This window comes from Phyllobates terribilis, unplaced genomic scaffold (assembly GCF_046119375.1).
Source record: "Phyllobates terribilis strain yellow unplaced genomic scaffold, ASM4611937v1 Scaffold_11__3_contigs__length_659146591, whole genome shotgun sequence".
NCBI classification, from domain to species: Eukaryota; Metazoa; Chordata; class Amphibia; order Anura; family Dendrobatidae; genus Phyllobates; species Phyllobates terribilis.
In genome coordinates, this window is record NW_027362771.1 from 483,371,730 (window position 1) to 483,385,878 (window position 14,149).

At 42.9% G+C, this 14,149-nt stretch overlaps 1 protein-coding gene across 2 annotated transcripts in view; it reads left to right on the plus strand.

The window, feature by feature from the left end:
• The window catches only part of MAP2K5 (mitogen-activated protein kinase kinase 5), a 146,581-nt gene that overhangs the window by 56,244 nt on the left and 76,188 nt on the right, over positions 1-14,149 (plus strand). For both annotated transcript variants that reach the window (XM_073653460.1, XM_073653462.1), the window contains exon 9: positions 6,921-6,960. In XM_073653460.1, the coding sequence (XP_073509561.1) occupies positions 6,921-6,960 (40 nt within the window). The remainder of the gene's footprint in view (positions 1-6,920; positions 6,961-14,149) is intronic.

Genomic DNA, 14,149 nt, shown 5'->3' on the forward strand with positions numbered 1-14,149 from the left:
TTAAATTTAGCCAGGTTCTGTGAAAGTGAGTGATTGCTGACCAACAATTTATTTGTAGGGCGCAATCAGACGGCTGTATAAATCGGACCGAGATCAGAGCAAAGTGCACGGACTGGCCGGCGGATCTGCGGACCCGAGCGTGACCGCTTCATGTATTTCTATGCAGCTGTCACACTCGGGTCGGGAGAGCCGCCGGCCAGTCCGTGCACTTTGCTCTGATCTCAGTCCGATTTATACAGCCGTCTGACTGAGCCCTTAGGATAAGTCGTCTATTAATTTTAATAGGAGCTAAGATGCTGAACCCGAGAACAGGAGCTGTACTGTACCTGCTGTGTATACTGTGTACACCCATGGTATAGCAGAAGCTGAAAACAGCTGTACACAGGGTGCCGGACATAAGGCCCCCACCAGTCTGATACTAATGTCCTACTTTTAAGGATAGGTCACCTGTATACAAGTTCTGAACAACCCCTTTACAAGTGTCCTTGTCCTACAATTGTTCTGCCACTGCTCAGAAGGAAGCACTGCATGACTGGGTTCATACCTGTTTTTCTGCTTCCATCATAGGAGCAGAGCAACAAAATTATTTGTCACGCTCAATCTGTGAAAGGACAGGCAGACCTACTTTATTTAGAATTATCATGCTTCAGTATTTTATCTGGTATTATCAGCAGAATTTGCATTGGAGCCTTCACTGCAGACCCAACTAGTTATTCGGTTTAGGGGGCAATTACTTTTTCACACAGGGCCCTGTAGGTTTGGATTTCTTTTATCCCTTAATATTAAAGACCTTCATTTAAAAACTGTATTTTGTGTTTACTTGTGTTATTTTGTCTAATATTTGTTTTGTGATCTGAAACAGTTAAGTGTGACAAACATGGATAAGAAATCAGGAAGGGGGCAAACACTTTTTTCACACCACTGTAGCTTTAAGGGGTTGTCCACTCACAGACAGCAATTAATAGCTGGAATACTGAAGGCTGCAGTTGATCAGTTCCTGCTAATTAGTTACAGTTTTGATATGACTTAACATTGTCACGTGACCCCGGGAAACTTAGCTCCGATATTGGAGGAATGGTGCTGGTTCAAGAGGTAAGATACAGTGGCCCAAAAGTTTGGACTCCCCTGGTCAAAATTACTGTTATTGTGAACAGTTAAGCAAGTTGAAGATGAAATTATCTCTAAAACGCATAAAGTTAACGATGACACATTTCCTTTGTATTTTGGGAAAAAAAATTGTCATTTTTTACATTTTAAAAATGACAAAAATGAAAATGGGCCAATGCAAAAGTTTGGGCACCCTTGGAAATTTGTATGCGCAGATAACTTTGACCAAGGTTTCAGATGCCCTAATTAAAGTAAGACCGTTGGCGTTATTGTACCTTGTGAACTAGTACCCTAAACTTTCATCCAGGATGCCACAAGATATCCGGGCATATGAGCATTCCATATTCCCCTCCATGACACCATAGCAAGATCTCTAATGGATGTCCTAATTTAAACAGATCCGTCTTGGTGGCAGAACCTTACCTGCAGTGCCTTTGGGTATATCTGTCCATGGTCTGAAGCTGGCACAGAGAACACATTTTTTAGTTTGTTAAGGGATAACAGCACAATTTTCTACAGAGATGCTTCTGGTGTCAATCCGTTATTTCCCTTACTTTCCTGGCTCCCTCTGTCTCCATCACCCTTTTTATTAAATGGTCTTTTTAAATGGAATCTGTCAGCAGGTTTCTGCTTTTTAATCTGAGAGCAGCATAATACAGGGCAAGAGACACTGATTACAGTGATGTGTCGCTTACTAGGCTATTTGTTGTAGTTTCAATACAATCAATGTTTTTTCAGCAGCAGATTATCACTGCAGGACTAGTTTTCACATGCAAGCCAGTCCAGCTAATCTGTGTAGCCTGCCCCCACCACTGATTAGCATCTTGCTGCCAATCAGGAGTGTGGGCGGGTTACACAGGGAATAGCATTCACAGCACTGCTACATCTACAGCAGAGAAAACAGGGATTCTATCAAAAATGCAGCAATCAGTCCAGTAAGTGGCACATCACTGGAATCAGGCTCTCTGTCCCTACATCATGCTCCCTCTCAGATTACATCTTTCTGACAAATTTTAACTTTGAAGTTCATTTGTGCGTTGTACTTCTTGTAGATCTCGGTAGAACTATTAACCAGTCTCTTCTCTTTGAAGAGTTAGACGCTAAGTAGCACTGAGGAAAAGTGGCACATATTTTAAGGAAATTGAAACCTTCATTACATAGCGTTTTATGAGCAAGGAACTGAGGGATTTTATGGTCTCATTTAGATATACTATTTGCTACTGTAATGTACAGCTTCGGGGTTTTGAAAGTCTTAATAAGACAGGGAGATAGTGGGCTTGGTGGGGGGGCTGAGACACAAAGGTATTTTAGGATGTGCATATGATACTGTACCATATTCCATTGCATAAAGAAAGACGCACGGCCTAATTTGAGCACTTGAACCTGCATTATGTGCCAGATTTCATATATAGAGTAAGAGACTATAGTACCGTTCATCCGGAAAACCGCAGAGTCCCTATTTTTTATCTCTAGGAATGTATTTAGTGGCATCTAGGAAACACTAGTAACCCACCAGAAAGGACTTTATTATTATTATTATTATTATTATTATTATTATTATTATTAAGCCCTTACGATTTGGGCATTGTATGACCGTAACGTGTGGACAATCAGTGGCAGTTTTATTTTGGTGTTTATTGACAATACCTTGTGAAGAATATGTCAGTGACATGGTAATGATGAGGTGGTATTTTTTTTGAGTGGTGGTGAATAAATAAATTATGTAGACACTGTATGGCGGTAGTATTATGGAATTTAAAGAAGCACTCCCATCAAAATTTGTATCCTCTTAATATATTGCAGCCATCATATTCTATAGCACTGTGCACTTACAATTGTTCATTTTGTCTACCCAGCTAATTCTTCTCTTTTCCATTCGGTCTATAACATCACGTGATTAAAGACTGACTAGCTGAATCCTTCTAAGCTCTATGTAGAAATAGGAGGTCAATTTTCCCTGTATGAGTCATAAGTCACTGCAAAAGTCCCTAGCAGGAGGGAGGTGGAGCAGCTGGGTCAGGAGGTGAAGAGGGATGAATTACGCTGGAAAAACAGATTTCCTGTTTCTACATAGAGCAGAGAAAAGAGAAGAATTATCTGGGTAGAAAGGCAAAATGAGCAATTGTAAGTGCACAGTGCTATATAATATGATGATTGCAATATATTAAGGGGATAAAAAGTTTGATGGGAGGAGGAGTGCTTCTTTAAAGTTTGCATTGTGTGGGCATACTATGGAAGTATTAGGCTGGGTTCACAGAGTTTATTGAGGAAGATTTTGGAGCAGATTGACTACAAGTTCCTTATTTAAGGGCATGTGCAGATGACGTCTTTTCAGGCGGATTGTGTCCATAATCCGGCTAGAAAGCGCCACAAAAAATGAACATAATCCACAGTAATGCTGTGCATATGTTCAGTCTTTTGTTACTTCTTTTAACCACTTCAAGGTTCGGAAAAGACCGCCAGCTTTTTTCTGGAAAGTCTAAGGCTATGTGCGCACGATGCAGAAATGCTCCGGATTTTTCCTGAGCGTTTCTGCATCTCCCTGGCAGAAAAAAACGCATGCGGATTGTACATGCGGATTGTACATGCGTTTTTCCTGCCAGGGACATGCAGAAGTGAAGCGTTCTTCACATGCATTTCCGCATGCGGGTTGACAAGCGCTTTCCAAGCGATTTTAGCATCACTTGGAAAGTGCTTGACAACTTGGTCACACTATATATGCTACCGGTATGGATTTATATACTGTGACCCGAGAGAATGTCAAAAAATAAATCTATACTTACCTTCCAATGTCCCCCGGTGTCTTGCTTCACTCCGTCCTGGCTGCCAGCAGATCGTGGTACACTGAAGGACCTGCCAACGTCAGCATCGCGTGACCCGTCACATGACTATGACGTCAGCGCAGGTCCATCAGTCCACCGCGATCTGCCAGCATGGGAGGACGAGCGCAGCGGGGGGCCGTCAGAAGGTAAGTATAACATTTATTTTTTTATTTTATTCTTTTTACAGGTTCTATGGTACCCGGGTCCGGAGGAGAGTCTCCTCTTCTCTAGACCCCGGTACCATCCGCACATTGAAACGCATGGAATCCGCATGTACAGATGCAGTGATGCGGAATCCAAGCGTTCCAATGCAAGTCAATGGCGGCGAAAACACAGCGCTTCCGCTGCGTTTTTTTCCCGCAATGATAATCTGCAGCGGAAATTTCCGCAGCATGTGCACAGCACATGCAGATTATCATTGGGGAACATGGCAGACCTTCTACCAAGCGTTTTTTAAGCGTTTCTGCAGTGTTTTTGCCGCTGCGGAAACACTTAAAAAACGCATTGTGGGCACACAGCCTTAGGCTGTGCCCACGTAGCGTTCTTGAAGTGTTTTTACGGCCACAAAAACGCTTGTAAAACCGTCTGCCATGCAAAGCAATGTGAATTTGGATGTGCTGCGCCAAATTCGCATTGCGTTGGAAAAAGCAGCATGACCATTTCTACCGCGATTACGCTGCAAATTTGTGGCCATTGAGGAACACTGAAACGCAGCAAACCCGCAGGTATATGTGGATTTACTGCGTTTCAATTAAATTCAATGACCGCAAATTTGCAGCGTAATCGCGGTGGGTGTGGTACCCGGGATGAAGAAGAGACTACAACTCCTCTTCATCCCGGCTACGAAGCGTTGAAAAAAAGAAATAAAAAAGTTAAAAATAAAAAAAAAACCTGTATACTCACCTCTCCGGTCTGCTCCCGGTGGCGTCCTCTCTCCTTGGCGACCTGCGGTGACGTCATTTAGTCAGCTGATGGTCACACGGCCGCTGACGTCAGCAGTCAAGTGATGGTTGCGTGACCATCAGCTGACTAGATGACGTCACCGCAGGTCCTGCCAGTACACCGCGGGACGCCGAGGAGAGAGGATCGCCGCCGGGAGGAGACCGGAGAGGAGAGTATACAGGTTTTTTTTATTTTTAACTTTTTAATTCTTTTTTTTTTTACACTATAGATGCAGCATCTAAGTTGGTCACACAATATACAGTTATATGAAAGAGTTTGGGCACCCCTATTAATCTTAAGCTTATTGTTTTATAAAATTGGTGTTTTTGCAACAGCTATTTCAGTTTGATATATGTAATAACTGTTGGACACAGTAATGTTTCTGCCTTGAAATGAGGTTTATTGTACTAACAGAAAATGTGCAATCTGCATTCAAACAAAATTTGACAGGTGCATAAGTATGGGCACCTCACCAGAAAAGTGACATTAATATTTAGTAGATCCTCCTTTTGCAAAAATAACAGCCTCTAGTCGCTTCCTGTAGCTTTTAATGAGTTCCTGGATCCTGGATGAAGGTATTTTTGACCATTCCTCTTTACAAAACAATTCCAGTTCAGTTAAGTTTGATGGTCGTCGAGCATGGACAGCCCTCTTCAAATGATCCCACAGATGTTCAATGATATTCAGGTCTGGGGACTGGGATGGCCGGTTGCATGGATTTATATTGTGTGACCAACTTCTCAAGCACTTTTCCAAGTGATGCTCAAAATCGCTTGGAAAAGCGCTTGAAAAAAAACATGCGAAAACGCTGAAAAAACGCTTCTCTCTGGCAGAAAAAAACGCATGTAAATCTCGGAAAACATCAGCTACTTTGACAACGTCTTAATGACATTGTGTGAACATACCCTAAAAAAATACTGAGTACTTTTCTTATTCATTTCAACATCAAATCCACTTTGCTGTTCAAATAAGGAGTTTTTGGCGTGTTTTGTTTCCTGAGAATGTTGTGACAATGCCTGATATAATAAAGGAAGTCACGTCACTTCTTTGAAGCAGATTCCTCATGGAATCCGCTCCAAACTAGACACTGGAATCACAGGTCTGCAAGAAACAAACACTTCAAAAAAAAAAAAAAAACTGATTCCACTTGAAAAACTTATCAAGCACCAGATTGCTCCCAAAGATGTATTTTGTAATCAAATGCATTAATTAGGCATATCAAAGAGGGACATTTCTCCCACAAATGGCCTTTGTTAAGCCAATAAATAGAAGAAGACAGACAATAAACCGTACTTATTTCTATTAGCTTGACAAAAGCGGTTTGTGACTTTTTGATATCCCTAATTAAAGGGAATCTATCAGCAGGATTTCACCCTCCAAACTATTGCGGGTAGCTTTTTCAAAGTCAAGTCCAGCAATACCTTTACATGGCCGGTCCTCTGCTCCGTTATTGAGAAATCAGAACTTGAATTGATATAGAAATAAGGATGAAGAGCTATTTGTTGATCTGAAGCCTCTGTCACTCCAGCTCTATTCTCTGCCCAGTGCCGCCTCCTGCTTGATTGATGGCTTCTTTGCCTGAAGTCAGACATCATAGAGGCAGTCAGTCAAGCAGGAGGCAGCTCTGGGCAGGGATAGAGCTGGAGTGACAGAGGCTTCAGATCTACAAATGGCTCTTCAGCATCATTTGTCTATTAATTACATGCACATATACTTAGTTGTTTATTTTAGGGGGGGGGGTTGGATTCCTGATAATAGATTCCCTTTTAATGTTTCTGATTACATAATACATTTTTGTTAGTATCTTTGGTGCATTGGAATTTAGTTATTCCGGACTTTAAGCAGGGAATTTGAGTGTAGAGCCACCCCAAGAAAGCACAGCGGCCCAAGAGTGGTGCATGAGAAAAAAATCATCAGATTTTATCTCCGTTAAAGAAAACCTAGTCTGAACATACCCTTATGTAGTAAAATATTGCAGTTTTTGTCTTTTAGCATTTCGGTAGCCAAAATAATTTACAAATTAATTTAATAATTCTATTCTTTTTACAGGGCATACCACGTACCAAGTGGAAAAATCCTGGCGGTGAAGGTGAGAAAACCTCATGCTAGCGTTCATCCATTCTCTTCAGTTTGATGATTCAGGAGCTATAAGTGGATAATTCTGCATCCTCTTATCCTGCATCCTCTACAAAAGTATATATGTTTAGAATTGTTGTGATTGTTCTGCATAGCAATGTGCTACTAGATTTATGAATTTTCCAGAGTCTTTTAGTGATTTTTCTAAAGAGAGTTTTTTTTTTATTATTTATTTTATTTAGTAGACAATGGTCATACAGGGGGAAGCTCGTGGTAATAGTTTGTGTCATTCAGCAAAAATAAAATGACCCATGAATCAACAATGTCCCTCGAGTCTTCAGTCCCTTGGTCTCCGTGGTTAGATTGCCTGACACCAGTGGAATAAATGGAATATCATTGTCAGCTTATTGAGGGCTTAAAGGTTGGGTCTCAAAAAGTTACCACATTCTTATGTTAATTCCTTCCAAGGTTTTTTTTTTCTTCATATTTTATTGTGGAAAAATAACAGAAAATGTAATATTTTATAAATGTATATTTAAAAAAAAGATGACTGTATTGAAGCAAGACTGATCACCCCAAGTTACTGCTTAAAGATAAACGTATGCAGCTTTATCTTTAAGGAAATTTGTTACAAGGTTTTTGTTACCGCATCTATGAGCAGCATGATGTAGGGACAGAGACCCTGATTCCAGTGATGTCACGTACTGGGCTGCTTGCTGCAGTTTTGATAAAATCTTTTTTTTTTTTTTTTTCTGCTGCAGATCTAGCAGTTCTCTGAATGCTGAGCTCTGTATAATCCCGCCCACACCACTGATTAGCAGCTTTCCATGTATTCTGTGCATAGGCAGAAAGCTGCCAAATAACGGTTGGACTACCTGGCAGCAGGGCACTTGGCACCCCAGTAATAGATCGTCTTATCAAAAACTTTGGTGGTATATTGCTAAGATAAGCCAAAGATATTCAACTGCTGTGCAGCCAACTGACTATCAGAATGAAGTGGCAACGGTGGTAGGAAAGGTCCGTGCCTCATTCAGACATCCACTTTTTTCTCGTACATGAAAAAATGGCTGATTTTTATCAGTGTGCTGGATCAGATTTGCTCAATGTGTCAGTTTTTACAATTATTAGTGATTTTCTCATGTGCAAAAAAAAAAAAACAACCGTCAAACCTTCTCCTATGCTTTAATATGGTAAAACGGACAGCGCATGGATGCTTTGATTTTCACAGACCCATAGTCTTGTGTGGGTGACTTAGATCTATGACTCAGATCGAAAACTGCCTTTTTTTCAGAAACACAGTCCGTAAAGAAATAAGGCCATGTGAACAGCACCATAGAGTATAATAGGGACGCGTTCTATTTGTGAAAAATATGTACATGAGAAATGGACATCTGAATTAGGTTTATACTAGCCAGTTGGCAGCACTAAAGAACTGCCGGGCAGTTACTTGTTTGCTGACCGGTGGTTGTGTAATAACCTGTTTATGCTACTTGTTTGCTGACCAGCGGTCGTGTAATAGCCTGTTTACGCTACTTGTTTGCTGACCAGCAGTCGTGTAATAGCCTGTTTACGCTACTTGTTTGCAGACCGGTGGTTGTGTAATAACCTGTTTACGCTACTTGTTTGCTGACCAGCAGTCGTGTAATAGCCTGTTTACGCTACTTGTTTGCTGACCGGCGGTTGTGTAATAACCTGTTTACGCTACTTGTTTGCTGACCAGCGGTCGTGTAATAGCCTGTTTACACAAGCCGACCGCTCTCCAGATGCCGACTGAATGACCAGTAATAGAGCGTTCAGTGCTCATGGCCTCCCATTATTCTTAACCGCCCAGGTCCTGTATACACAGGACAGTGTGTTGCCGACATTGATATTTCATGCAATTTTTTTTGGCGAAAACTATAATTCAGGCAACGAACTAGCATTTTGTTTGTTGATTGGGTAGTTGGTGGGTGATTGGCAAAACGCTAGTTTGTCTGTTTAGACTGCATGATTATCGTGAAACTATAATCTTACAGTATCAATGCACCTTTAGTCTACTTTTACCAAATTGGAGAGAATCACGTTAGGCTGGCTGTGCTGCGGCAAATGAGGAGCCTTGGCGCTTCAGACAAGGTATTTATTAGTACTGACGTGTTTCGGTGCCTGACCAGCACCTTTTGCAAAGTTAAAAAAAAAAGTTTTTGGACCTTGAGAAAATCTGCAAAACTCTTTGGTACTATTAAATACCTTATCTGAAGCTCCAAAGCTCCTCATTTCCCACAGCGCTGAATAACGTGATTTTCTCTATTCTAGTAAATATACATCTGGAAGATATCTTCTCCACCCACAGGGCCGCAGAAGCAGACATTCATGCTTAAACAGGTGTTAGGCTTTCCACAACACCCCCAGGTGAGCGCACCCACCCTCTCAGTACTGTTCTTTTTACATGGTACTGCCCTATTGTGTGGGCTTTTGCCCCTCTCTAAAGTTCTTCAGCCTACTTTTGGCCCCATTAAGTTCTCTTGAGGCTGCCACATGGCTGCTGTTAGGGCATTTGTTTTGACAAAAACATTACCAAACTTGTAGTCAATAGATGGAATAGATGGAAATTATTGGCAATTATCAAGACACCCTCAATAAAGGAGTGGTTCTGCAGGTGGGGACCACAGACCACATCTCAGTACAAATGCTTTCTGGCTGATGTTTTGGTCACTTTTGAATGTTGGTTGTGCTTTCACACTCGTGGTAGCATGAGACGGACTCTACAACCCACAGAAGTTGCTCAGATAGTACAGCTCATCCAGGATGGCACATCAATGAGAGCTGTGGCAAGAAGGTTTGCTGTGTCTGTCAGCGTAGTGTTCAGAGGCTGGAGGCTCTACCAGGAGGGCAACAACGCAGCAGCAGGACCGCTACCTCCGCCTTTGTGCAAGGAGGAACAGGAGGAGCAGTGCCAGAGCCCTGCAAAATGACCTCCAGCGGGCCACAAATGTGCATGTGTCTGCACAAACGGTTAGATACCGAATCCATGAGGGTGGTATGAGGGGCCGATGTCGACAGATGGGGGTTCTGCTCACAGCCCAACACCGTGCAGGACACTTGACATTTGTCACAGAACACCAGGATTGGCAAAGTCGCCACTGACGCCCTGTGCTCTTCACAGATTAAAGCAGGTTCACACTGAGCACATGTGACAGACGTGACAGTCTGGAGACGCCGTGGAGAGCGATCTGCTGCCTGCAACATCCTTCAGCATGACGGGTTTAGCAGAGGGTCAGTAATGGTGTGGGGTGGCATTTCTGTGGAGGGCCGCACAGCCCTCCATGTGCTCGCTAGAGGTATCCTGACTGCCATTAGGTACCGAGATGAGATCCTCAGACCCCTTGTTCGACCATATGCTGGTGCGGTTGGCCCTGGGTTCCTCTTAATGCAGGACAATGCCAGACCTCATGTGGCTGGAGTGTGTCAGCAGTTCCTGCAAGATGAAGGCATTGAAGCTATGGACTGGCCCGCCCGTTCCCCAGACCTGAATCCGATTTGAGCACATCTGGGACATCATGTCTCGCTCCATCCACCAACGTCACCTTGCACCACAGACTGTCCAGGAGTTGGTCGATGCTTTAGTCCAGGTCTGGGAGAAGATCCCACAGGAGACCATCCGCAACCTCATCGACAGCATGCCCAGGCGTTGTAGGGAGGTCATACAGGCACGTGGAGGCCACACACAATACTGAGCCTCATTTTGACTTGTTTTAAGGACATTACATCAAAGTTGGATCAGCCTGTAGTGTGTTTTTCCACTTTAATTTTGGGGGTGACTCCATTGGTTAATAAATTTGATTTCCATTGATGATTTTTGTGTGATTTTGTTGTCGGCACATTCAACTTTGTACAGAACAAAGTATTCAATGAGAATATTTCATTTATTCAGATCTAGGATGTGTTATTTGAGTGTTCCCTATTGTTTTGAGCAGTGTATATTTTAGGAGTCGGAGGCTGTCTATTTTATACCAACTCCGACTCCACCAAAATGGACACCGACTCCACAGCCCTGATTCTGATTCGGGCATTTGACTGCTTTATATAATAGGTCTACAATACATTGTTTGATGGCACTACACCCTCTTGTAATAATTGCTTGCAAATTTGCTAGATCAACTGTGTTCCTCGCCCCTGCGGCATATAAAGAACGAGGAGGCAGATAACCCTTTTCACGTGGACATGTAATCCTATCTTATGCCCTGCAGTGGTTTACTTACTGGAGAAGACAATTATGTCGCCGGTGATTAAGTGAATTAAAACTGAACATCAGCCTAATTTGACCTGGGCTGTTTGCTCTGTTTTTCTCTGGCGCGGTTTGTGTACAAGGTCTCCTCTGACAGACGTTGATAGATTGCTTTATTTAGAATTGTATATTTTAGGAGTTTCCAGCTAATTTAAACAGAGCTGCAGAAAATTAATCACCCGGACCTAAGAGTCCAGGTAATATGTGACAGCTCATAGCCTGACCTCTCCGAGTGGTGGCCGGAATAACCAGCTGCCACGGACTGCGGAGTAATTACCTTAAAGGAGTATTCCCACCTTGGACATTTATGTCATATCCTGGGGATATGTCTGATAGATGTGGGCCTTACCTCTGGGAGCCACACGTATATGGGTAGCGGGGTCCCCTGCCCGGCTATTTCCTTAACTCACAGAATAGAGTGAGACCTGCACATGTATAGCCACCTCCATTCCTTGTCTGCCTCTATGGTGACAAATCACCAGTCTGGTTGGGGCACCGCTATTCTTCACAGAATTTTGGGACACATTTCTATCACATATTTATAGAACATCCTGTGAATAGGCCGAAAATGTCATGGTGAGAATGCTACTGCTATAACTCACCAGCTTGGGTGATCAGTGTATAATGCCTGTGATGTAAAGTTACAAGTGCTCCATCTGTGACTGAGCGGAAAACCTATTCATCATACATGTAGTCGTTTTATGGCTCCATCCTTGTTCCAAATAATTCGGCACCTATATGAATGTATGCTTCTGGTCTCATTGTGCCATATACCACACTATGGAGAATGCATCTGTAATATGATGATCTATATAGAGATGCCATATGACAAGTACAAACCTGGATTATGGAAACCCAATCTCTTTCGTGTTCAAGGATGAGGACATTCATGGTCCGAATGCAGACTGCAATGTTCAGAACGGCCGCAGGTCTCCTGATCTGAACACAACAGCCTCATACATGGCTGTGAGGTTGTTGAGTTTGGTCACAAGATTTCCGGCCAATCGGGACATGGTAGTCCATACTGGGACCGTGAAGTGTAAAACCTGGTATTATAAAGAGATGCATTAATTATCCCTTATACCACTAAATATCTAAGCTGATGTTGCAGCCTTGAAAAGCTGTAGGACAAGCCCTGTGGGTGCTGTAATGATGGCCGTATTGATGATCATTAGTGTTGAGCGAGTATGTTCTGTTCCGAGTATGTTCGGGCCGAGCTCCGAGTATTTATAGCTGCTCGGTGATATGTTTGAATCGCTCCCGTGTGCATGATTGTTTGACAGCTTTATTACATGGGAGGAATGTGTAAGAAATAGACATTCCTCACATGCATTAAAACTGTCAAACAGTCGCAAATCATGCACACGGGAGCGATTCAACCATATCACCGAGCAGCTGTAAATACTCGGAGCTCGGCCCGAGCATACTCGGCGAAAGGGTTAACAGAACATACTCGCTCAACACTAATGACCATCCATTACATACAAATCACTGAAGAGCACACTCCAATCATAAACAATATATTCACGCACACTGTGTTTATAGGTATTGTGATCAATGTGAGTCCTCGCTGCATTCACTTTGTTGTAGTTGTGTCACGCACAGTGTGGGAAAGACTTAGTGCAACAAGAAGGACTAAGGGGAGAGTAGCCCAAACACTAGACAAAGGGGGAGTGGAGACCTCTAGGCGGATCTAATATCACCCTACCTATCCTACCGTCCCTATTTAGGTTCTGCACCGATCGCCGTACTGGAAACCTAATCCCTGTATATCCCTAGAGCTTGGCCCTAGATAGAAAGGCCGAGGGGGCAGTGAGCACTGGTTAGGCCCATTATAAACTAAAGACAACAAGGGAGACAAACAAAGGGGGGGGGGACTTGGCTTGAGCAGACACCAGAGAGATAACAGCAAACGTCCTCCAAGGGCACCAGAGAGGAAGCTAGCCGACTGCTATTTCTCCAAGAATATCACCGGCGACTCCCTGAAGAAGACTGAGAGTTTATAAACACCCAGACCAGGGTGTGTCAGTCAGAGCAGGAGGAGGTTGCCACTGGGTCCAAAAGTAAGAAGGATTAAGAAGGTGTCTGCAATGCCAAACGCAGTGACCTTCTGCAGCCAGATCCAGAGCGACTGTCTGTTACATCTGACACACCCGTGACACGATGTGTGTATCTCATTACAATTGCCATTTTCCATGTATTTATTTGTATGTGGCCAAACTATCAAACTATAGTTTTGATCCATTGCAATTTGGCGAACATTTCAACTCATTGTGCAGTGTGTTGGCTCAGTGGTTAGCACTGCAGCTTTGCAGCGCTGGGGTCCTGAGTTCAAATCCTACGAAGTGCAACATCTGCAAGGAGTCTGTATGTTCTCCCTGAGTTTCAGTGAGTTTCCTCTGGGTAGTCCTGTTTTCCCCCACACTACAAAACATACTGCTAGGGAATTTAGATTGTGAGCCCCAATGGGGACAGTGATGACAATATCTGTAAAGTGCTGCAGAATATGTTGGCGTTATATAAGTAAGCATAATGATTAAAACTAAATTCTATTTAAGCCCCTAAAAGTAACAGAAGCAGATTATTTCCGCTGGGACTGAGCCCCCCTCCCTTACTTACACAGCGTTTTGACCTGTCCCTGGGGCATGTTCCTCCCTCGGCTGCACCTGACACAGGTTAAATGCCTCTCACACTTTAATTGAGTAAAATTGCTATGATGTAGCAGCAAATTATTTTTTTTTTTCAAGTTTTTCTGCTCTGAAAAATGTAAGTGAGTGGAGTTGGCAAATGACTATTGATTTGGGGAAGTGTGTTTTAAATTTCTCTTGGCAGTTCTATATTACAGTTACAAGCTGGATTAGTCAGAGCGTTTATAAATAACCCTACAGCAAGCTTGTGATTGAAACAGGTTGCGTCTTATTCTATTCCTTTAGATGCC